The following is a 25,533-nucleotide window of genomic DNA, read 5'->3' as shown; positions in this document are numbered from 1 at the left end:
AGAATATATTTAACGCAAATTAAGTAGATCGAATACATGTTCGGCAATAATGTTAAGATCTGAGTCTGGGGGAAATGGGTGGTTTGGTGGAGGTATGCGACGTGTCACTGCCTTCTAGCTATTTATAACTGTGGAATAACTTCTCCAAATCAAATTGCAATGGCGTGCAGGTACATAAATAAATAAATAAATAAATAAAGATAAAGATAAAGATAAAGATAAAGATAAAGATAAAGATAAAGATAAAGATAAAGATAAAGATAAAGATAAAGATAAAGATAAAGATAAAGATAAAGACAAAGATAAAGATAAAGATAAAGATAAAGATAAAGATAAAGACAAAGATAAAGATAAAGATAAAGATAAAGATAAAGATAAAGATAAAGACAAAGATAAAGATAAAGATACATTTATTAAATTTATATTACAAGTTCTGCAGTGCACAGCAATGGTTGTAGCTCAAATTAAATCAATATCAATCCAATTTGACTCCCAGTTTAGACTTTCGAACCTTGCTTGGTTTTATTGTTGTACAAAAACGGATGCTGTCAGACCCACTGGCGGCTACTAAAGCTCAAAGACATAGATTTGAGTCTGAAGATGAACGGATTTATCTATTTATGCAATGCATTGGCGTTAATCCATGTATTTGTTTCTTCTTTTTGTCAACTTTGTTCACAAGAGGCAGTCACACCACCAGACGCATGTGACCCAATTCTCCTCAGCGACTCTCGCGCTGTGATAAAGCAAACCAGCGAGCTGTTTGTCAGCTCATTAGATAAAGCAGATGCACAGTGATTTAGTCGAGTTTTTCCTTTATTTCCTTTTTTCAATGCTGTTTCCAGTCCAAGAAGCGCAGCAGGAAGGTTGTAGGTTTGATTCCAGAGACAACACTTGGAGTAAACCTGGATTGTTCTTGGTGCAGTGCATTCATTCTTCCTGAGCTGGTGTGGGCTCCTCTGGGTACTCTGGTTTCCTCCCACAGCCCAAAATCATGCCTAATTAATTGGCGACTGGAATTTGCCCGTGGGCGTAAATGTGTGCATGATAGGCTGCTTGTCTTTTCCTGTCCTGCGTCACAGTTCCAACACCATGACAAAATAAATAAATGAAATGACCACGATGAGAGCATTTTCACACCATTTTATTAGCAACATTGTGTTTGTTAGTTGTACATTACAAACCAAGACAGAAGAATTTCTGTTCAACTAAACCAATTTTAATGAAAAATAAATAAATAAATGATAATAACTAACTTTCAAATACTAAGTCACGTAAAAGCAACACTGCATTTGAATACATAATACTCATAATTATATAGGTAAATGTGTTTCATTAGTTTTATGGCACTAGGTTTCCTGTGCAAATGAGGAAAGCATAGCATGATGTGTGTGAGTTTGCGTGCCAGTATGTGGACTTTGTTAATGAAGGAAAGTACATGTCACGAGAAAAAACGCTCCATCAATCAATCAGTCCATGTTTCAGCCGCCGGGAAAATAAAGGGCCGCTGATAAAAACAACTGGGACAGAATCACAGAAAGCAAGCACGTCAGTCACCTCGCAACAGCCAACAACATTCCTGTCACTCGTACCCTCAAGTCTTTCTTCGATCAATCCAGGCGCTCCTGAAGGGACTGTGGCACACAACGCAGCAAAGAAACGACCAGTTCCAATTCGGAGGGTTTGTTTTGGCAACAGATCATCATCGGTGTGGTTGAATGGACGATGGCAACAAAATCTGACAAAGCCAACAAGGTGAATGATGCTCAAGCTTGAGTTCTGTCTTAGAGGCCAGAGAAACAGCAGCCTCACTCGCTGAGAGGAACAAAAAACAAGCACTTAATTTCAGCACTTCATGTTGCTGAGAAAGGTGACACTGATAAAAACCTGCTCGATAATTCTTGTTGTTATAAACAAGTGAAGGCTAATTCTGTCACCTCCTGGAATAGACGTAAGTGCTAGGTGTGTCCTCAGGCAAGCCTTGAAACCTCTAAAAGGCTAGCAAACCTAGCACTACCTCACCAGAAATCTAGCGCTAGTAGATTCAGCAGCAGCTCTACCCCGAGTATCAGATGAAAGAGCTTCACACATTAGCCCTATGGGAGATGCCAAACCCAAATGATGAAAGGCTGGGAAGTTAAACTAAATCAAAACGTTGTTCTCTGGCTCAGCTTTCATTCAGGCTGGTTCGCGTGGTTAAGCAATTATAATTCACTGCAAAAAGACCAATGCCAGCAACTTATTACCTGATGTTAAATAAACATGTTTCAATTCAATTCATTTTCTTTTACACTTAGAGGTTTGATCATCATATAGTCATCCTCAAAGTCAAGCTGTTGCCAACCCAAAATGATGTCCAACTTGTCTGCTAAATACATGGATATATTCCTGAACATGGGAGGTAGTGCACACCGTGTCCAGTTTCCCAGTCATGATTATGACCCCATAGATGAAGCATCACAGAATGTGCATGTTTTGAATGTGATTTAATCAACCCATCCTGCCAATATGACTATGTTAGGTTTTGTTTTGGATGCATCCATGACCTCGCCACGATCCTGTTTCAGAGTCAAATCCGTAAAGATTCATCCATGCATCGGTCCAGTTACACGCAGCAGGATTGAGCTCTGCGATCAAGAGTGCACTTTGGATTTGTGAACTGCTGCAACAACAACACATTAGTCCACATCAAAAACTGTTATGACAAGAGCGCACTAAAGCTTCTTCGACTAGAAAAAAAAAAGCAACCGAAAATAAGATTCAGTGTGTAGCATTAAAAAGAACAAATATTTTGAACGTCTTCCAGAAATAATCACACATGTATGAGACCTGTCACTGTCACGACCACCAGCTTTCTCTGAAACCTGGAAAGCTAAAAAGAGGTGAACAGTGAAGTGTTTCCATCTTCTGTGAGCCCTTTATATACGTTGACTGTCTGACACAACTGTCTTGCCCACCTCCTGACAGCCCCTACAATCTGAAGTTGGAGAAGCAGGCCGACGGCTCTGTCAGTGCGTCCGCAGTCATCGTGACACAGCCGGAGTCTGGAATCCGATAAAAGCTTCTAGTAAATAATTTTCTTACAGCTTAAAGAAAAACAACAATTATACCAAGATGTGCATCAAACAGTAGTTTCAAATTATACAATATTCAAATTTCAGTAAAATACTTTAAATTCTGTATGGGCCCTTTCAGTAGAGTTCTGGCCTTCAGCATAGTGCCTTTAGTAATCCCGTCCTGAGAGTCACTCAAACTGCCCATCCTGCAGTAGGGGACATGGTTTGTTTGGGCCGGACAGCAGCCACGATCCAAGGCCAGAAAACCAAACCAAAACCGATTAAACATCAGTGCTGATGCTGACGCTGCGTGTGAACATGTCCCTCATGGTGACAGACCGTGCCAGATTTGGTTTACGGTAGTTTGTAATGTTGACAGGCACGGGCAGTTCCAGATCCTGCTGCTTGACGCTGCGGTAGCTGATCCGGTCGCCGCCGTTCCTCAGCCCATCCGGTTGGTGATGGGCCTGTGGCTGAGGGGGCTGGAGGTAGAAAGGCAACTCATAGTGTGTACATGACGGACAGAAGGTCTGCGACCTGGTCAGTTTCCGCGCCATTGGCGGGGTGGAGAAGAGGGCGGGGCCATTGGGAATGGAGGAGGCGGCGGCTGTCGCCGCCACTATGTTGTGGTTGGAGTGAACTGGCGGGAGCCGAGATGTAACAGCAAAGTCTGGCTCCTCCTCCTCCGACTCAGACTCCTCCTTTTTACAGCAGTAATACTGAGACAAGTGAGAGAGGAAAGACAAGTGAACACCAATGCCACTAGCTGATGAATGAAACTCTCATCTGAACATAAGAAAAACCTTGAACCATGTCAACTAAACCAGGTGTACAAGTCCTAACTGCCCCATCTTCAACATTGGAGAACGTGTTCAGCTGATGCTCACATTCATTGACTACAGTCTAGTGAGTAGAACTTCAGAGACAGATTTTTTTCTTCTTGAGAAAAGATAAATTAAATCCACAAAATATACTGACAACTGTGAAGGACCATCACCAGCACCCTGAGGAGAAGACTGGAGATAAACTTTTACTCTTCTGATTTGAGATCTACACTTGAGGACTGTCTCCTGCGTAACAGGGAAGCACAAACGTGTTCTCTGCATCTGCTCAAATCTCACTCTCTCATGCTTATGTTTTCCGTATTCAGCTTCATCTACGATCTGGAGTTAACGCCTGCAGGGATGAATCTTTGATGAACAGCAGATAGTATATGTAAGCATTGCACATGCTGGTGGTGTAGCTGGAGGGCTGCAAACAAGCTCGGTTTTCTGAGAGATATCTTCATTTTTACCATCTACTGAATCCTTCCAAAGATTCCAAATACTAACAATGCTAAGTTTTGTCATACATCTGGACAATTACAAATTAATATGCATTTTCCCACTGGAATTATGAAATATTAATCACGAGATAGAGGTGGAACAGTAATTTTAGTTTGACAGAGACCTTGGTTGTCAGTTGGTCAGGTACAGATTGGCATGGAAATAAGATCGTTCTCTGAGTGTAGAAGTATCTTGGGGTCTTTGCTGTTGCCACATTTGCATGGTGTCGTTGGGTGGTGACCTCCCAAAAAACACACTGGCACTCAATGACCGGTAATAGCTACGACTGCAGCATCACCTTGTGTTTGGCCTCACTCCATCAGCAAGACAACACAAGAGAGCGATGACATTGTCCACTAAACGTTTCCATCTCCATTGTCTGCGTCTTTATGTAAATGGAACCAAAACATGGCTCAAGAGAAGCCAGGTGGGGCAGCTCAGGTGTAAGGTAGCTATGTGGTGGTTAGCGCTGTCAACTGGGTGGAGGCCTGGGGCCATACCCAGTATATGCTGGAGAGGATATGAAGGCTGCCCTGTGAACCAACCTCGAATATCAGTGAGGATTCTCTGTCTCTGCCTTGAGCTCCTTTTGTCTGAGGAACCAGAGACAGTCAGGAAGATTGCAGCATTGTGTTCAGATGAGGTTCTTCTAATGTGGATAATGATTGTGATACAGAAACCCTGTATTTGTCTGTTTTGAGGGAAGCTTTTTTATTTTCAATCTTTCCACTCTGGCCATGACTCCGGGGTGACAACTGGATGTACAATAATATGTGAAGCAGGAGGTGCCCACGAGGCAGACACAGAACCAGATGGAGAAATGGCGAGGCACGGCGGAGTGGAGACAGAGAAGCGGCGACAAATGTTTTACTTGCTCCATCATGAGTTTGACCAGTCGGCCTGAGTCACAGTTTTGCTGGTTTAAAGTAAGCTCTGCCTCAATCTACCCAAGCTTCTTACTTGAGAAGAGATTTGTGGAAGATTAAGCGTAGAAAATGTTCTCACCTGCAGCCTGCAGTAGCACAGTACTGCGATGATAAGGAGTAAGATGACGGTTGCTAGAATTCCACCTGTGATGACCACTGTCCCGGCTGTCATTCGAATGACTCTCCATCAACAGCCTGCAGAGGCGACCAGAAGGAGGGAAACATGATGAAGCAGAAAAGCGAAAATTCATCAGACCAGCAGCTTCATTAAGTGGATTATAATTCAGCGGAGCTCATCGGATTATGTAATAGTTAGGAGAGATGTAATCAAATAATACAGACAGAGTTTCACAGAAAGTGGGAGCCGCTGCGGCGCAGAAGTGAGAGGAGAGGTATGAATGGAGGAGGAGAGATGAAGCGCCTGGAAACAAACAGATGAAGTGAGAGCTGATTTAACACAAATGGAGAAATGGGGTCAAGAAGATTTGAGCATGGGGGATAGAGAGAAGAAGAGTGGGCAGGAAATGAAGACAAAATGAAGATGTGAGCAGATATGAAGAGGGTGGGGCATTAAGGAAGGAAAAAAAGGTTAAAAACTCATAATAGATCTTTATTTTCCAAAATAAATGTGAATTTTTCATTAACATACTCTGGAATTTTGTTCACAGATGGGCTTTCAAATGTTCAATACAGCCCTCCCAAAGAATGACAACTCATGAAGTGTGTCTCAAACACATCAGGCTGGATCAATGCAAATACATGAAGCTACACAATACCCACACAACACAGACGTGAATACCATTCACAGCACAAAACACATCAGAAGGAGGTCGCGCTTCGGATGACCTGTGAACCTTTAACCTGGAGGGAAGTTGCAGAAGACAAATAGCACCAAACAACCTTCTAAACAAACCATCCTCGTCATCATAATCAATATTCCCACAGCAGAAGCCCACTTCAGGTCTGACGATTCATGATTTGACAGTCCTTGAAGTTGAAGTATTTTCAAAACAAATGTTTCATTTCATCAAATGAAAACTGAAAAAAGAAGTCAATGCTTTGAATAGCTGCAAAAAAAACATGTTATTTGAGCATTAAAAAGAAACACCTCATTGCGAGTTCACAAAATGAAGTTATCAGTGGACAGCTGCACACGGATCGATCCTCTTTCTTAAATGTAACTGTTGATCCACAAATGTCCTTTCATCTTCAAATAATCCAATATCTGACACATTTTGAATCTGAATGAACTGGAATAAATTGAAAATAATTGTGTGCCAGAACATGAATGAAATCACAGAAATGAATGAGAACACAAAAAAAGTTTGCGCTATTTTAACAAAACAATGCCACTAGCACTGCACAATCATTGCATCTAATAATAAAAAAAACTTGTAAAGGATGTACTTACATTCTAAATGATTTAACTGACATTATACACATGAACTCATAGTCCTGACTGTCTTCAACCAAGTACGATTTGTGGGTAAACACGGCCAGGTTTCATCTTTTTAATCCGAAACAGAGACGGTTGAGGTCTATTGCAGTTTATTACATTTACAATCCGCAGGTTTCCGAGTGTCACACCGCCACCCTGCATTCTGGATAATTGCTGGAAACCAAAAATAGGCCAACAAGCTGGTTGCTAAGCTATGACTCAACGGTGACGGCTATTATCAGTAACAAGCACATGGCGGTGCAAGCCTGTGTTGCTGAGATGGACTGGAACATCAACACGCCCCAAAGTAAAAACACTGGAAGAGGAACAGCGCAGCAGGAATTTGAACTCGCAGGTCTACACTTCTGCTTACTCCTCGGCTTGACTCTGTTCCTTAACAGGCAGGTCTGACCTTCTCACCTGATACACTTCTAAAGTCATGTTAATTACCGGAGTGGGTTTCAAGTAGGGCTCTTATTGGCTTAGGTTCTCTCTAGAGATGCTGTATCACGTTAGGATGGATCAGGCCGTATCTCTGGTCGCGATCTGCACTGTGGGCTTTCACAGAGCCCAAGTCTGCTGTCTAACCGGATCAATAGGAGGAGAGAACAATAGCTGGACTGGAAGTCGGAGTCCATTTGGACTGGTGATGTTGGGTGCAAGTCTCGTCTTAGACTTATTTAATGCTGGATGGTTGCACTGCAACTGCCGCAGCACCACAGATCAATGCGGCTTAGCATTATTCTTAACAGTTAGAGTGTCTCAGCTAGATAAACAGCAGTGATGTCATTGCAGCATGCTGACAACAGGGACTGCGCTCGGCGCTTTGCCCCGAAAATCGATGGCCTTGTGGATGTGTAATAGCGGGTGGATTTTGTAATTAGTTAAGCATAAAGTCAATGGTGTTGTTAAAGACACCAGTGCAAATAGACCAAATATAAAATCAATCTTTTTTTCTTACTGCTCTCCAAATGTAAACTGGTTTGACGAGAGAGATCTATGGTTTGCAGAGAGATGTACGGACAGAATTTGAACAAAATGAATGTTAAAACTAGATGCTGAATTTTGACATCTATGAAGCACAAGTATTAAGTATTAAGTTCTAAAAACCACCGAACATTTTCCTTCATCAACAATATGTGCAACTTGAGTGCCATATAAAAAAATGATTTATTTTTATTATGTGAATTGACCATTTAGACTTAAAGTTGAAACAGGCTTTAGCCCTCAACTGTTGCAGTGCATTATGGGATTTAGTGAGGGTGTGCTGGATCAAAGGAACATTGATTCTAGTCTTCATAAACTGATGTTGTAGGCCATGCATGACATGATATCACAGGCCAAATGTAGCACACCTCGCAAGCGTGTTTGTGTCTGGACCCCAGTGCACACTCGCACAAGCAGCATCCGTCATGCAGCGTGCGTACAATGTCTACCTCTTGAGACTTATTTAATCACATCACATGTGTTGAGGACTTGTTGCCGCATGGTGATGAGTGGTGTTAATGATTTAGAACACACACTTGCATAAGGCTGACATCCTCGCGAGACAGTGAGAGGCAAACTTGTCCACTCAGCTACTTCTTTCTGCTGGTATTCATCCGACGGGATGACAAGAGGTTAGAGAGCGCACGAGGAGCAGCACACACACATATGCGATTGTTTTTTGTCGTGGCTAACATGCTCCGACAGCGTGCCGGAGAATAAAGTGCCGTGCTTTGATGAAACATGGCAGAGATCACAACGCAGGCCTTGCTAGCAATAATGGCTGCTGACAGGTTTTCACTTGAACGCAGTGCAAGTACCGCTCCAGTCACACACAAGACAATCACACGCAACAAGAACAATGGAATCCATGCAAGTGCATCTGAAGCTGTTGAAAAACATATCCAACACACACCAGTCACATTTGGTTTGTGCTGGGCTGTTTAGCTTTTCAACATTAGCCTATTTTTAACACTAAAATAGCAGAGTAGTAATTCGTTTGAAATTTATGGTTTAAAAAAGAGGAAAAAACACTTACAAATTTCAATAAAAATTAGCCTGGAAAAAAACAAATAAGCTGAAGAAAACATGAAGGAGGGCTACGGTACAATAGGAGCGCTAAATGTTGAACGCATCTCTATGACAAACATCATTGTGTTGTCTTTCATGCTCTTGTTATAGCTGTTCATTTTGGGTTAAATAATTGAAAGGAAAGTGTACTTGAACATTTTATCAATTATACTATAATAAGTATAAGTGCAGCAAGTGAACAGCTGTAAACTTCTAGTTTACTAAAAGTATGCTAAATAAAAAATAACTTCTTAACTTCTTCGTACTAAATTGGAACCTTTTAAGTTGACAAAAGTACACTATCAAGTGCACTCCAAATCTTATACAAGTAGTTCACTAGAAAGTATACTAGTCATATACTTCTTTGGACAAAATTGGAACATTTTTCATTTACTAAAGTACACTTTCAAGTATTCAGTAAGTATACAAGAAGTATACGACTAAGGCACTTCTTCATATACAGTGGTACCTCGGTTCTTGCCCACAAACCGTTCCAGACGGCCGTTTGAGATGCGATTTGTTCGGAATCTGATTTTTCCGATTACAATGAATGGAAAAAGAAATAATGCGTTCCAAGCCTTAAAATAGTCTTTTGTAGGAGTGAATGTAGAGTGTCTGCTGCAGGTGCGCTGTTCCTCTATGTGTGTGGCCGCTGCATGTGGGAGGGCTTGCCGAGTGAGTGACGTCTCTCCAGAAGTGAAGAGGTGCCCGGTGCGTGTCCAGCTCTGAATGTGCGCTTCTGTGCAGTTTGGCTGTGACAAAGTCATAAACCAAGTAACGCTCTGTCCCAGACTCGCCTCATCCCTGTCTGAGCTCCAGCCCACAACAGGACATCAAACCCTGGAGTGTGCGCTCCAGCCTCGGAGGTGTGGAGAGCGAGCACCTCCCCTGTGACACTCTACCACGGTCCCGTGCGGAGACAGGAAAGGTTTTATATCTCAATATGAAGAAGCGTGCCGTGGGTCAGCTGATTGGTCCGCGCACGTTATGTTTTTTCCAGCTTTTTTCGGGGGCGTTCGAGTTCTGGATTTTCGTTCGAAATCCGAAGCAAAAAAATCTCGAAATTTTTGTTCAAATTCCCTTCGAAAACCGAGGTACCACTGTACTTCTCATCGACATTTCAAATAATCGATGTATATTTTACGGTCACACGAACGATAGTCAAAATCATCCCAAGAAGTACACATTCACCTCCCAGCTGTGTACAGAAGACAATGTGCGTATCACATTAGTACATCAGAAATTAAGTAGTACAGAGTACAATACATGCCACCTCTGGTTGACGGCAGAGGGTCGCACTCACAGTGACAAATTATTTAGTCAGTCAATGAAAACACGAATCAACAACTGTCAAATGAGAACAAAACAATAAAAGTATCTTATAATGATGACTGGCCCCAGTCATCCACTGCCATGTTCCTGTGCATCGCCACAATAATGTACTTGAAAAAGGCTGTATACTTAACTTGATTAAGTATTATTCAGTGTGCTGCTGTTAAGTATTTCAAATGTATTATGTCAAAAGTAAAGTTCAAGTATACGTCCTCAGTTTTAGTATAAAACAAGTATGCTCGAAGTACACCTCTTTTTGCTCAGGGCAGCATGTATGGTGCCATTCCTTTGATGTTTTTTGAGTTGTGATTTTAGATCCCTGACTACTAATGCCAGCCGTACTAGATCCTTTTCAAGGCCCGTAGATCTGAGGCATGAGACCCATCTATGCAGATGAAAGGGTATGCAATTTAACAGTCTAGAGAGGTGTGACTGAAAAATGGGGCAGCATAAATTCAAAACCCAGATTACTCTGTCATAACTCCTCATCTGCAAGTGACATTAGCACGAATGAATGCCCCATCATCAAAACGCCACCTGTGTCTCATGGCCGCGGCTGTAAGAGAAGAGAGCATTTAATGGAGATCTGCAGCTGCCTATATTTAATGATACTGCTCACAAAATGTCTCTCATCTATTCAGGTGACCTTGCTCCGATTCTAGTTCCAATTGCTGACGTGAGAGGCAGCAGCGTAACTCGAAACGCGGCGAGCAAACATGGAGAACAGCAGAGTGAGATTGCCTTTCCTTGTCCTTCTTTTTTTATGGGATCCATTTGTGTGTTTGCGCTGGATGGAATCTCGTTTCTGAAGTTTGGTGTTTTGAAAAATACATGCCAGTAAATAGATAATGACCTCTTCTAACTTTTGGCTCTGACATCGATTGCTGTTTGTAAAGCTTCCCTTCCCTCTCTATTTCCTCCGCTATATATGAGATATAAAGGTGAGCAATAATTTCTGCAGCCCATCGACCCTCACTGCAAAACAAACACTTCAGTTGGCTGAATCAAAATTTGCCTTCAGCAAAGGTTCTACAGCTGCAGCACAGCCATTCAGCTTCAACTGGACTAACAAAAGGTGAATTAAACCCTCACAAGTGTTTGAGGCAGAATGAAACTAAAGTAGGCCAGAATCATGTCTTCACACCAGGTAGTAGTAACCGGAATGACTCCATTCTCCTTATGATGGACTGATCCATGAATGACACCCAGGACACTGTCCATGGAGAGGCACAACCATAGCAAGCGAAGGTTATGGGTACTACTGTATAGGATACACGATGTCAATCTGTTGCGTTTTTAAGCAACTTTTGTTCTGTTGAATACTATTCTATACCAACCTGTTTACAGCCATAACTGTCGGCTGAAAAAAAACAAAAACAAAAAAAAAAAACATCTGCCGGCCGTGGTCGTAAATCGGATGTTACTTGTATACATTAGTCTTTAACATGGAATTTAAACGTGAAATAAAGTGCACTGTCGCGGCTTAGCGTCCAAATAGAAACATTTACTTATCACAGCAAATTGAAGCACTAATGTCCATCAGCTTTCCACAAATGTCCTCCCATCTGCCTTGTCCAGAATAAATGTTGACATTTATAAACTTTGCTTTCCAAAAACAGCCTGTTGGACATCTTGGTGTCATGGCATCAACATGCACTGTCGGAGCCCTAGTTTTTGGTGAAGTGAAAATTTTTGTCTGTCTTTGACACAGTGAGTCCTTGGTTTGAGCTCAGCTTCTGAAGCTAAATGTGATGCTTTCTGTGTGGCGTGTCCTTGTGCCAGGGAAGGTTTCCTTTGTGCACTCCGGTTTCCTCCCTCAAAACGTAGAGATTACTTACTACTACTTACTACTTACTGACTAATTGTCTCTGGACTGGCAAGCTGCCCAGGGTGTCCCTACCCTCAGAATTCTGGGAGTTAGTGGAAGAAAGTGAAATACTAAGAAGCAGACCTAACTGTGCCCTTGATCTTTTCTTCTGCCACAATAACTGGCTTTCCTCAACCTTAGCCAAGCATGTGCATCCATCTATCCATGGTGGTCATCCTCTCCGTCTGCTTCCTCTGACAGTCCTTGCCCTACACGTTCCCCGTCTCTCCTCTGCACATGTCTGAGTCTGGCCTCACAAACGTCTTTCTACATGAGTTTTCCCCCTGATATCGAGGATTCTCATCACGTTCTACCTAGTCAGTCCCAATGAAAACTTGAGCATCACCTCGGCTACTTCTAACTCTGAATCCTGTCCTTCTGTTAGAGCTGCTGCCTCTGAACCAAACACCAAGGCAGGTTTCACTTGCTTCCACTTATCTGTCAAAGATCACACCGCCCTAAGAGTCGTCTCCACCCATTCCACCCTGACTGCACTCTCCTCCTCACCTCTCTTGATCTTAGTTCATCACTCTGTATCACTGACTGAACTCACCTCTTCAAAACCTCTACTCCCTGCGACGTCACCAACCCTCCTGCCCCTCTCTTATTTACACATGTATGCTGTCTTGCTTCTACTGAGATTCATTCCTCTCCAGCTTCTCCAACTCGTCTTTACTCTCACTACCGATCACTATATGGTCAGCAAACATCATATTCCGTGTAGACATCCCACTAACCCCATGTGTCCAGAGCAATTCTGCTCTTCATCACATACTAGTGAACCATGAATTCGACTTGCCTAAAGCTAGACGTGTCTTGAAGCAGTGAGACAAGTTTAAGGTGGAACCATAATGATAAAATTTAAAATGAAAATGTTCTGACTGCTGGGGAAAAAAACAAGGCCGTCGCTTCAACACTGAGGATGTTGTGTTCAGGTAGACTGCTGATGTCATGGTTTATTTAAGACAGTTTTAGGGCTTAATATTAAATCACAGACTCTGTTCAGCAGTCAGCAATAATACCACAGCTTGTACTTTCAACTGAAACACGTCTAATTCCGAAATGTTATTCAAAAGGCATCAGCAAAATGTTATAATGTGATTATGAACTATTAACACACACAGAAACATCTGGATCTAGATCAAAATACGACTTCCGTACAGACACATCCTCCAGGACTCGGATATAATGGAGAGTTATTCCAGTCATATGACGGGGATGACATGTAGTGAAGTACTGTCACGTTGACACCTTCTGTCCCTCCCATCCGCCGCCATGTTGGACCCACCGCTGTGAAAATAGCACTGCCGCTCTGCGTAGGACAGGCAATCACGCCACCAGCTAAAGCCGAATTTAGCTCAGAGATTACAATTCCTCCGACTTCACAAGGCTGACACTGAGCGACGCGAGCAGGAGAGAGAGAGAGAGCGGCCCACAGGCGGACGCGCACTCCTGTCGTGAAAGCCATTGGATTTAAAGGTCCTCTCCGGACTGGGAAGAGAATGTGATAATTACTTTTCCTGCAAGTCAGACATGTTTGGCTGCAACTGTTTGTCGACACATTAGAAGATCCTGTTGAGTTTAATTAACAGGACGTTTTTGTGTCAAAGCCTGGGCAAATAAAAACTAACAAGGTTGACGGCGGGGGGTGAAGGACTTGTCACGAAGGACTCCCCGAAATTCCCTTGACAAAGCGGAATGTTTTACAACTTTGTCCATGGAGGCACTTTTGTTCTTCAAAAACACTGAGGTGTTGGTTCAGCGTGCAGATCTGAGAACACACTGTACACTGTACACTGTATGTGTAATGCTGAATTTCATGAGGAAAAATAAATAAACAAAAATATTACTACAAGTGAGAACACATTTTCAGGGAACACTACAATAATCAATTATGGCAGGGCAGGGAATTGATTTCATTTTTTCCACCTTATCCAGTCTGGCTCATCCCTCCAAGTCACGCCCGTCCCCTCCATGTCCTCCTTTACCAAACAGCATCTGACTCTGAGACATTTCAAGTCACCGACAACTCATTTCAGACTCTCAATCCGGAACTTTTCAAGAAGCAAATTGGCTTTTCAAGGACTTTGGCTGCTATAACCTGCAGGGAAATTGGTTCAGCACATTTTGGCTGTGACCTGACAGACTAACAGAACCCAGGAAAAACCCACCTGGCCCTCTCCCCCGTTTAACGTTTAGGCGTTCCATGGAAACTGTACATTGAGGATGGACTGGACAGTGTTATTTCAATTCTGCTTCACAACAGTTGGCGTTTTTTTTTTTTTGGAAATGCTGCACAAAAAATCAGTTAGCAGAGAGAGTTAAAGAGGGCAGATGGCTGGGACATGTGGAAAGGAGAGACTGTACAAGAAGAATATGAGAGGCAGAAATTCCAGTTAGAAGGGGAAGCTTGATGTTTAAATACAGCTAAACATAAAAGTTCATATATGTGTTGAAAGTGGGAATGATTTTGTCTTGAATATATTTTGAGCTGTTTTCTTCACTTGCTGTTTTTACTTTTCATCCCAGAGGTTTGGTACCTGCTGCTGGTTTTCTTGACTGTGCAAGGAACTTGGGCCTTTTGACCTTTGCTTGTATTCTTTCAAATTGAAAACCACCCTGCTATGGAGTCGTGTGTGCTCATGCTTCTCTTCAGTTGAGTCCTCAGTGAGTTTGAGCCCGCACTAGAGTTCCCCACAACTCCCATCCAATGTGTGATGATTTTTTTCTATTTTGATTTCATATTTACCGATGATACCTGCAGACAGCTTTGGTTGTTTGGCACAATTGTCTAAAAAGTTTGACATTTTAACAGTGCACACAGTTAACTGTCCGAATCAAATCAATGTAGTCTAAGTGTTCACCCAGTCAAACCTGTGGCCTGTGGCTCAAATCTGGCCCTATAGATGTCATCTTAGCCCCCCCCTGTCCACATATGTACAGACTACATTTCTGTCTTTAACTGCCATGGTACTTTGTTTTTTAAAAAATAGCTGATCAAATGGTCACATTTAGGGACACTGTCACATTGGACTCAACATTAGAGCCATTTCGAAAAGAAGGGAGAAACACAAGCACATACAAAGACACACAAGTGTCGGGTGACATTTCCAAAATCCTGCTCAAGTTTTGAGAATGACATGAAATCGGAGCAATACTGTCTCCAGCTTTGTATGGTATGGAAATGTGACATATATTAGATATAATATAATTATTATTGATAAAAACATCGTGAATAATAATTGTCCATAAACAAGGTCATTCTTATTTGCAAAAACAACTTTCCACAATACATCACAATGTACATAATACACCTGTGGGACATGTATCTATCACCAGATTCCTGTCGATACAGGTGGAACCCAGGCTTTTAGCTAGTGTTTTGAGACAGGTCGTTCCAATGTCTGATTGGTGACAATAAAAACGCTACATTTTAATTCATGAGAAGTGAATCTCTCTCTCTCTTATCTGCAGCTGTCGCCACCCGCTTCGCCACCTCATATGTCTGCCCAGTCCTGATGTGCGACTTTAGTTCCGCAAGCAATGCACACCTGTCATTTAGTTATTGTCATTCTTTTGGGATTTTCCTGCTAATAACACGCCGAAAACCACCATTATGATGACCACATTCAGAATGCCTTCTGTGTTTTCTGCTGATTTCAACATTTTCACTCAATAGTACTCCGTTTCTTGGACTCCGGTTGTTTGTTTTCCGGATCTCTTGTGTTGAGATTTTGTGCCGTCTTGTTGCTTCTGACTCCTAGTGAAGAAGTAGAGAGTAATTCGGATCGTCTTTTGTATTTTTGTTCACCTCCTTCTAGCGTAGAAGTATAGCGTTATTCAGTTTGTGTATCGCATTTTTTGTTCTTAGTTTTCCTGCCTCCTCCCAGTGCTGAAGTTGAGTGTATTCGGTTTGTTATTAAATTGTTGTATTCATCCTTTGGTCTCAGTCTCCTCCCTGCTGCACTTGAGTCTCCCATCTCAAGGCAGAAATACCCTTTTCATGGAAACCAGGATGATGACTCGACAATACTGACACCACACAGGCACCAATGATTTAATCATTGTGCGTTCAACCTCAAATCAGGCGTCCTATTTCTCATGTTTCCCAGTTGAGGGCGTCCCCAGACGCCCAGCCTGCTTCCACCACTCATGCCACTAGTCCCATAATGCACTGCAACAGCTGAATGTTTGGAAACGTTACAAGACAAGTGCAGAAAAGTCAACGAAAAGGTATTGCATTGCATCTGAAAATAAACTTTTTCCATCCTAGCATTACACCGTCTAATGAAAGAACCGCTTCACTCCACAGTCGCTCCGACAAGTGTGGTAATTCATCCCTATAAAAAGCGGCTGCATAATGCAGCAGATATTCATCTCCTCCTGTAGTTTAACCTCCACCGTCATTTGCTACGCTGTCTGCGTCTCCTCTCTCTGCTCAGCTGATGCCTGATGCCTTCGGGACCCGAGCGACTCGTCACTCTCTTTCATGGCACAACTACAACAGACTGTGACACAGAATAATGAACCTGCCTGAGCATCAATCAAAGTCGTACAATGTGTAGATTTTTTTTTTCTTCCTCTGGTGAGCAATGTGAGCAGCGTTTTCATGTAACTGTGGGAACAGGATGTACAGAGAGCGTAGAGAGTTGACCTGGGCTGACTTGCACGTAATGCATCTGTGCACATGACACCAGTCCCAGGACAGTGTTGGATCACCAATAACATCCCTCTAACTATAGACGGGGTGAGTCATCGAAATTCAGGTGCGGGTGCGAAGGATACGGTGGCTCAGGAAAATGTCACTTCTCTGGAGTTCCTCGTCGGCTGATACAGAAATAGAAGCTGTAGTGTCGGCAGTGTCATTTATGGAGAACCTCAAGGTGACAAACTTCACAATAGCTTCAGATGGAAACGGTCCAAATGGGAAGGTGAACTTCCTCCACTTTCCTGCAGAGAATCGCACCCCAGAGTCTCCACCCGCTTGGGAACATACCATGACCTCCAGAAGTGAGTGAGAAGACGCATGAGGAGAGGATCAATCTGAACGCCTGCGACGTGAATGTGGCGGTGGTGATCGGCTGTTTCTCGGCCGGTGTTGGACGAGTCGTGTTTGCTGTTGCTAAGGCAACATAAACTTACTGTGTATTTTAGGGGCGTTTGAGTATAGGTGGGCGTTTTATGATGATAACTTTGTGACTGTTTTAAGTTACTCTGTCTCTCGCTGACTCCATGGATGTAGAACTGAGGCGAAAATTAGCTTTTTTTTAAACCTCTCAGCATGCTAGATTTCCTCCAAGAGTAATCGGAGAATCCATCTAACTCCATTACCCATGTCACGCTGTGTCCTCCAGGTTAGCAGCTCCTGATCAGTATGCTCCTCCTAAATCTGTCCCTCCGTTTATCTGATAATGCCCGAACTACCTCAGCCACTTTGTCTCCGAACTACTTGTGCTGTTCTTCTTAATACCCTTATTTTCAACTCCATCCATCTTTGCCCAATCTTCAATTCCAATCTGCAGACAGACTTTTCCAGCCGCGACTGGAGTTGCTCCTCTTCTTCATAATCTGCACCACCAGCTGCCAGTTCTTATCTTAACCCAACAATATTACTACAAATCTGCTCTTCTCGCTGCGGCGTTTTGGACGTGTTTCCCATCAGGTGGTCAGGAATGCAGTGATTTTAAAGCGCAGACTCAATTTAAACTTTGGATAATCCTGTATTTGCGCTTCACTGTTTTAATCTGAGGTGAGCTCTGCGACCTCCCAATGTGGAAAAACAATTCTGAGAGAAAGAGTTATTTGTGATGTGTATGAGTTAAAGTTTAGGTTCTGCAATTGGAAACGACTAAACCTTCAAACCTGAATTCCAATAATCTCAGGAACAACTCCCTTGTGATCCTCAATCTACCTAGATTTCTCCTCCTCACTCAGGTTTTTACAATCCCACCATGGGATTGGCGACACGCACGCGTGCAGCGGTGCCACTGCTGTTAGGCTGGGGAGCCATCGCTGCATGTGTGCGAGCATCAAAGGGTGTAGCTGTTCGGGGAGCGCAGGGGGAGGGGAGATGGGTGGAGGAAACTGGTGGTGACTGTTTAACATGATCATTGGGATCCATAGCCCCCTCCCCCATCTCAATCCATCCACTCCACTTTGCTTCTTTATCTCTCCCACAGTGGATGTATCATGGCACCCTCCTCCCTGCAGACCATTTAAAAAGGTGATTAAGCTTGATGTGTGAGCAGACGTTTAAGGCCCACAAGAAACCAAGGGATATCGTAATTGCATTGGCTCCCCCTGCAGCATCCCCCACCCGGCTTTATGGGAATTCTTCTGACAAGACCTCTTCTCATGTTTTTTCATCACCCATGTGTCTGAAATTTGCACTTTCATCCCACTCATCTCCTCGTCCTTCAACTCTCCCCCTGTGCTCCTCTCCAGCTGTAACGGCAGGGAAGGTTGGTCCAGCATGAGAAACAAAGAACTGGGGGGAGTTTAGCCTGTGTGCGTGTATGTGTGTGCAGACAACACTATGAATGATATCCCAGGAGGACAAGGTTGCTCTGGGGGTCATCGGCAATGTCGTCATGGGAACACAAGCCCCACCCTGTCACGCTAGCATCTATATTTTCTGGCCTCTCTGACGGAATATGAAGTGTATGGTTAGCAGAAGCAAGAGTGAAACGACCGACAAAAACAACACTATACAGAAAGGGAGCACCAGCATCTCAGCAAACACTGACCTCTGACTCTGCAGATGGGGTCGGTGGAAGAGGATATTCCAAGTTTGAACACTTCAGAGATTCATCAATCTGCATCACTAGCGCTGGTTAAAAGTTATGACTTTGGATGTTCAAAAACAGTAAAATACATATTTTCAGTGGATGGATATTTCAACACGACATGAGCACTACAGTACAGCGCAGTACTGAACCCACTCTACACTGAACAAGACTCTCTAGTCTATAATGCCACGCTACCACCCGCAATACTACGCTATTCTATGACGTGACATACCATACTGTACCATGTCACACTATGAGCTAAACTGTAAAGTAGTGTTTATTGTATACTATAATTTTTACTATAATTTTTAGTTTATTGTAAGCTATAATAGTTCTATGTACTATGCTACATAACACTATACTATACAGTGTTAGACTACCTTCAATTATGTTGGACGCCATAATATATTTTGCTGTATAGTCTACTATACTGTGTAATGCAAAAAGCCATACTTTTTCTTCTTTTAAAACTACAAAACACTGTAATTGAATGGACTATAACTGACTCTGCTATGCTACACTGCACGACAACACTACGCTACACTAAACTGCTCAGTAGTAGTATACCATGCATTATTATACTGCATAGCACTGTACTATGACACTGTCCTATAAGATATTATCACTATAGTATACTACACTGAATAGTGTACAGTTGGACAATTCTATATGACAAATAAGGACAGGTTTGAATCCTCCTAAAACTCTGGGACGCAGATAGTGTCATGGTCTGCTTTCTATGTGCTTTTATTTTGTTGCTGTATTTCCTGTGTTCTCCTTTTGTTTTACTTGTACGTGTGAGGTAATGGCGCCCAGCTGGAACCAGTCACCTCATAAATGCATCTGTAAGCCCACGCTCTTTTTGTTCACCATACTTTCTGATTCTGGCCGTAAGTGTAGAGTTTTTTCACTACCTGCATTTTCTGTTCTTTGTCTGTTGTGCCTGAGCTGTGATCACATTATCCTCTGTTTAGTTTTGTTTATTTGCACCGGCGTGTTTGATTCCGCAGAGGTTTCTGTTGTCCATTTTCCACATTGTTGCTAACATCCAGTTTGTTTGTTTCAGATTTTTTTCTATTATTATTATTATTATTATTGTCAAATTTGTTGTATAGTATTTGGGTATATAGTTTGTTTGTTTTTTTTATCCTGAAATACAGACATTCAGATCCATTCTGTCTGGTAACTATTTCATCTCTGATCCTTTCTGTACCCAAGCTCCTTCAGCTCTGTCCTCAAGCTCTTCAAACTCACAGACTAATTCAAAACATGCTCATTCTCATTGTACAATGTTTCCATGATTCCTCATCTTAAAGTTTATTTGGTTTTGCTGTCACTCAAACTAATTACAATCCACTGGAAGTGCTGTCCAACCCTGAAGAGAGTCGATGCCTCTGCAGCCATTCAGACAGGTTTAATGAGGAGAAACGGTGCTGGTCCAGAGTGCTGATCCAGTCCTCCACACCATCTGCATGCAGTGACCTCCAAACAAGGGAACATCAGTGTGAAGTGTTAGTGGGATGTGGTGAGGCGCTGCAAGTTTCCTCAGGCTACTCCCAGAAAGTGCTGCCTGATGATGCTAAATCACGTACATTTAGCAGGGAAAAAAAAAACATTAAAATGAAGTGATAGAAGAAAAATCATGATGCACACCACAAGTCAGGGTGAGGTCAACGCATCAGAACACACACATTCACTGACATACAACGAATGAGGAATCACTTCCTGTGTGCATGTATAACCCTGCGTGACTGAAAAAGGAGTCAAGACACTGTATACATAACATATAAAACAGTTCAGCAACTCCAATGACTTCAGTCCAAATAAACTCAATTGGATAATTGTTAATAAACAGTAGCAGGACCAAACATTTAAGGAGACATACGGTAAATACTTGATGCGAGTACCTACTATAAAAACATAGATGAAAGTTACATTATTATCAACATCTTCTAGTTACAGGCGGCTCATGATCCAAGCTACCCAGATCAGATTTTCAACGTTTCCTAGGAGATCTCACTCCCAACTCAGTAGAGAGACTTCCTGTCTTTTCCACATGATGTGTCACTGGCAGGGACCATGGCTAACAGTTGGTGATGGTAAAGTGCCATGCTGCTCGTGTCACCATGTGGAGAGCAGGACAGTCTGCCATGCAAAAGCAACAGACCCCCATCCACCTTCATCGTCCTGGCTTTTGTTGTTGTTGTTGCCAGAGCCATCACTAACCCAAGCATGTCCCATTTTTATTCTGGCTCCCCAAAAACACTGTGTGTACTGTGGAGGAGGTTGGACTGTCATCAATAATCCATGTCTGGGTGAAGTGGAGAGAAGAAAACGCTTCTCCTTGGGATCTGGCTGGACTGTGGTTCTGTCCATGGTGCTGATGACTAACTGAGGGTTACACTCGAACACACGAATTATCCCAGTAAGGGAACAAGCGTGTATTCAGGGGGAGGCGATTTCAGTCCCTTACCTTTAGATATAAGAAGAATTCAGCAGCTTACATCAATGGCAGCGGTGTCGGACGGAAATCAGGTCCCGACCTTTGCTGGCTCGAGTTTGTCTTCACTTGTGTCGAAAACAACGACTCCAAAAATGAGGCGAAATTAGGCTGAAACGGATTCTTGCCAAATGGTTGAAAAGGGCGCAAAAAGAGGCGTGATCTCCAACAAATGTCCACATTGACATCTACTTTTGCAGACGCGCGTTGCTCAGTCTCATGCAAACCTCGTGCTGCGTTGCAAAAACAACCGGAATTCAGTCGAAAAGAAAGACCTGTGGCGAATTCGCTTCGGAATAGGAGATGGGAGCCGCAGCGGACTTAGAGACGCCGCTTGAATGGAGTTATTTGAGAGTGGAAAAGCAACGCTCCCCGCAAAATACAACACTCCTACGCAAACAGCGTCGTCGTGTGCGCCGGGGGAGGAGACAGGACGACAGCGAGTGTGCGGTGCTCCATTCCAACGATCTCACCTTCCAATGAGCTGGAGGTCAGATTTTTGCTGGTGACGTGATAAAGATCAAAAATCTCTCTCTCGCTTTTTTTTTTTAATCTCGTCGTTCTCTGACAAGATGCGTTGAGTGTGTGGATGGAGCCTGTCAGACAGCGTGCAGGGCATAAAGAGTTCTGCAGAGCCCTCCTCAGTGTCAGCAATAAACATTCACCAAAGCAAAAATGATTTCCGGCGCTACTAGGAGCGAATGAAAACTACAGACTAAGTGTGAAGGTCGTGAGAGAACAACAGAAGAGATTTGAACAATGGAATCGAAAAGCTTTCCGTCTTGTGAAGCAACACCGCCAATATCAGAATGTAGTATCCAACTGTACACTGAAGAACTTTGCCTACACACACACATATATATATAATAAAAATAAAAAAATAAATATCCAATAACAGGCGTACTGTAGGAAACCAGCATATCTTGGAATTCAATCGGAAACAGCAACTTTTAGTCTCAAAATCCAGCTTGTTGTTGGCCGCTGACCCAAAACATGCTGAATCTTTCAGGGGCGTGAAGGCAAAAATCTAATTGCATTAAAGTAAACATGCTAGTGAAGAGCTTTAGTCTGCATAAGGCATGAGCTGTGTCAGGAAGGGAACCCCTGAAACAACAGTGAGGCAGTTTGTTTCAGGCTCATGTTACTGGAGGAAATGTTTCTTGCCATAGAGGTCGTACCATCAGTAGTTGTGTAAACATTATAGACGCCAGTACACTTTAATAATCCTGCCTTTCAACCCTTGAAACGTCTTGCGGGACACTGTGTCCCACCAGTCTCAACAGGAATGCAGTCAAGGCAGAAAAACAAAGAGTGTCTCTGCCAGGAACAAAGTCCTCATTAGCTCCCATCAAGAATTGTTGCCTTGAAGGATCATTAGAAAAATGATCCTTCAATGCTTCCTTCTGTCTCACGTCCTCTCACTTTGTCTCTGGCGCGTCTTGAGAATACAGCCATTGCAGTGACAAAGTGTTCCCCTGCCGTCAGTCTCTCGACCTCCACTGTCTTACTCGTGTCTTTCTCCATCTCTGTCCAAGGATCACTTTTCTCTTCCGCTTATCGTCTGATTCTCACACCCGCTCGTCTCTCCGGCTCAGACGCGACGGAGGACAGTGGCAGAGAAGCTGTGTGTTAGTTTTGACTGCATTCATTATTCACACTGGAGTAGTGGAGATTTGTGCTCGGGGAGAATGATGCTGCTGAAATATTTACATAAGGAGAACTTGAGAGGGCTTCATTTGCTTCCTCTCCGTGAGACTGCATAGGAATACGGCCTACTCCTGCATAGATTCTGGTCGCCACACACTTGTTTGGGCTCCATCATTGGGCTCGACAGGAAGACACTGAATGAAGGCAGTACAACCTCTATAGGATGACTGTGGGACCGCCCACATTTGGAAACATTTCCAGGAACAAAGCATGACAAGAGTCCCATCACCCGTGGAGGCAGGAAGTCATGGCATGGCAGGCCCCGAGGGAGGTAACGTTGCTGGAATAATCAAATCAAATGAAACCCAACAGAAGAATCAATGGGAGAAGGAAGATAAAAACATCAAACTATTAGAGAAAACCACAAGTGTGATAAAATGCCTCAAGTGGCTCCTTCCAATGAAGACGCTGCGCTCCATGCTTTTCAGAGATCTTTCCCTTCCCTCGCCAAAGGAGAGGAACCATGTAAATGAAATCCATTTTTGCTCCCTTGAGCCTTTAATTTGGTTTCTTCTGCTCACTAGTTTCAGCTCTTGACCATGAGTCGGCATCGATTGCAGGTTGATTAGTGGAGCCAGAGCGAGCGATTCTCCCACGGCCCTTGTTTAAAGCTCACAGAACTGTAAAACCAAGCAGCCAGGCTTCGTAATAGATTTAGCTCATGACTCCCACTGTACGGCCCCTGGAGCGGCCTCCTGCCTATTACAGGATTTATTTTAAGAGTTCATTAGTCCCACCTTTAAGCAAAGTTCTCTTAGCAGCCATCCAAGAGGGAGACCAGGGGAACGGTTCGACTGATGGTGAAGGGCTAGAGGGCGAAGGAAAAAGACAAAGACAACCAAGGAGTCACAGTATTCCAAGGCTGTCAGGTCTTTTTAGAGTTATTTAATAGTCTGGGCTGAGACTTAGAGAGATTAAGTTCAATTGATTATGGACAGACGAAAAAAAAATTATCAGGGAACACTTGTGACATTGTGCATACATACTGTATATATATGTCACAACCAAAACCTCCATGATGAAGGCAGTTAACTTGACTTAAATTTAATTTATGCTTAAATAGGACTGTGCTGATGGATGGAAAAAAAATCAGGATAGACGCTGAAAAAAACCTTCACTGTTTCATCACCATACAAAAGATGTTCAGACATTCATGACGGTTATCATCCATTACTTTTCCAATTTTTAGTAACTTTTTTTAGGTCTTTATTTCTCCATTCCTTTTTTGAATCGGATTCTTCTAATGGGTTAAGGTCATTTTAATGGTGGTTTTTGTCCTTATAATATAAATAGTTAAAATTATTGAGAAAATATTATGGAGAAAAAAGGGGCTTTATATGATATAGTTTTACCCTTAGCTTCCAGGAGATTTGCAAAATGTACACAAAATCATGGAATATATATATATATATAATCAAAATGACGTATTTTAAGCATAGAATGTCATTGCATGATTAAACTTCTGATTTCCTAATACTGAAGTAGCAGGTTACATTTAGTATTCTTTTTCTTCTGTCCTCCTATCTTTTTGACTTTACGCCCCCTCACACTAGTCTCAGTATATAATGTGGCTCCTTCAGGAATTTAACTACCCACTCCTGACCAGACAGGACGAGCTCATCTTCCCCAGGCAGTTTCAACAGGACAACAAACAAAAACACGCAGCAGATGTAAAAGACAGAAATAAAATTTAAAAAAATCAAATCACCTCAAATAAATGTTGGGATGGGAGAAATGACAGCTGGAGGAAAAACTAAAAGACAAGGGCAGATAGAGAAAAGAGAGACGGCACTCACAAAACGAAACAAAGGCAGGAACAGAAACATCAGCAGGAAACAAGCCAAGAGCCATGGAAACAGACTGAAGACCCGCTCAGTCGGAAAAGGCACAGTGAGGTAATGTAATCACGAGAGCTGTGGACAGGTGATGGTGAGGACCATAAAGGCGGACAAAAAGCAAGAGGACAATGGACACGTCAAAATGCATTTCCACCATTGCTCTCTGAGAGACTGGAGGAAACTGGAATAGGCTGTATTTACAAATGCAACTATATTATAATAGATCAATAAAAGATAGAGCATCTAGTGGAAATGTCACACCTTCAATTACAGACGTGTTCTGGCGAAATCATTTGCTTCATTAAGCATTTGTTTGTTTTCATGCAACTTCATGAAATGACATAGGGGTTTGATGCAGCACAGATAATGTCACACAGCCCCTCGGGCTCTATACACAAACACACGCTCACAAAAGACAGTTGCTGTGTCCCAAGGTGTGCTTCTACACCCCTCCCTGCCAGTTGCTGTTGCCTAGTCTTGCTTTCATAGGCAGAGCACAGTGTTGCACAAATTCTGGCGCTAATAAGACAACAGCTAGAAATACTCTGAAACTTGAAGGGAAACAATGAAAGAAAGCAGAAAAGTTCAACAGGTTAACCAGCAACAGACCTCAGATGTTCTCAAGTATGGTGTCAGTTTGACATGAAATATTGTTTTCAGTTGTGCTACGAGGTTGGTAAATATGTAATCGAAGACTTTAT

At 42.8% G+C, this 25,533-nt stretch overlaps 1 protein-coding gene across 1 annotated transcript; it reads right to left on the bottom strand.

Annotated features, from left to right (window-relative positions):
* Nucleotides 1-1,128: 1,128 nt before the first annotated feature.
* Nucleotides 1,129-21,775, bottom strand: fam163ba (family with sequence similarity 163 member B, genome duplicate a). Its single transcript, XM_053850483.1, has 3 exons — nucleotides 21,261-21,775; nucleotides 5,387-5,502; nucleotides 1,129-3,775 (listed from the first exon to the last, which is right to left on the bottom strand). Exons 2-3 carry the CDS (start codon nucleotides 5,477-5,479, stop codon nucleotides 3,338-3,340), a joined length of 531 nt encoding a protein of 176 aa, XP_053706458.1. The 5' UTR covers nucleotides 5,480-5,502; nucleotides 21,261-21,775; the 3' UTR covers nucleotides 1,129-3,337.
* Nucleotides 21,776-25,533: the final 3,758 nt, after the last annotated feature.

This window comes from Synchiropus splendidus, chromosome 1, assembly GCF_027744825.2.
Source record: "Synchiropus splendidus isolate RoL2022-P1 chromosome 1, RoL_Sspl_1.0, whole genome shotgun sequence".
NCBI classification, from domain to species: Eukaryota; Metazoa; Chordata; class Actinopteri; order Syngnathiformes; family Callionymidae; genus Synchiropus; species Synchiropus splendidus.
Note: the sequence above shows the minus strand (reverse complement) of the source record. Positions and strands in the feature narration are given on the sequence as shown.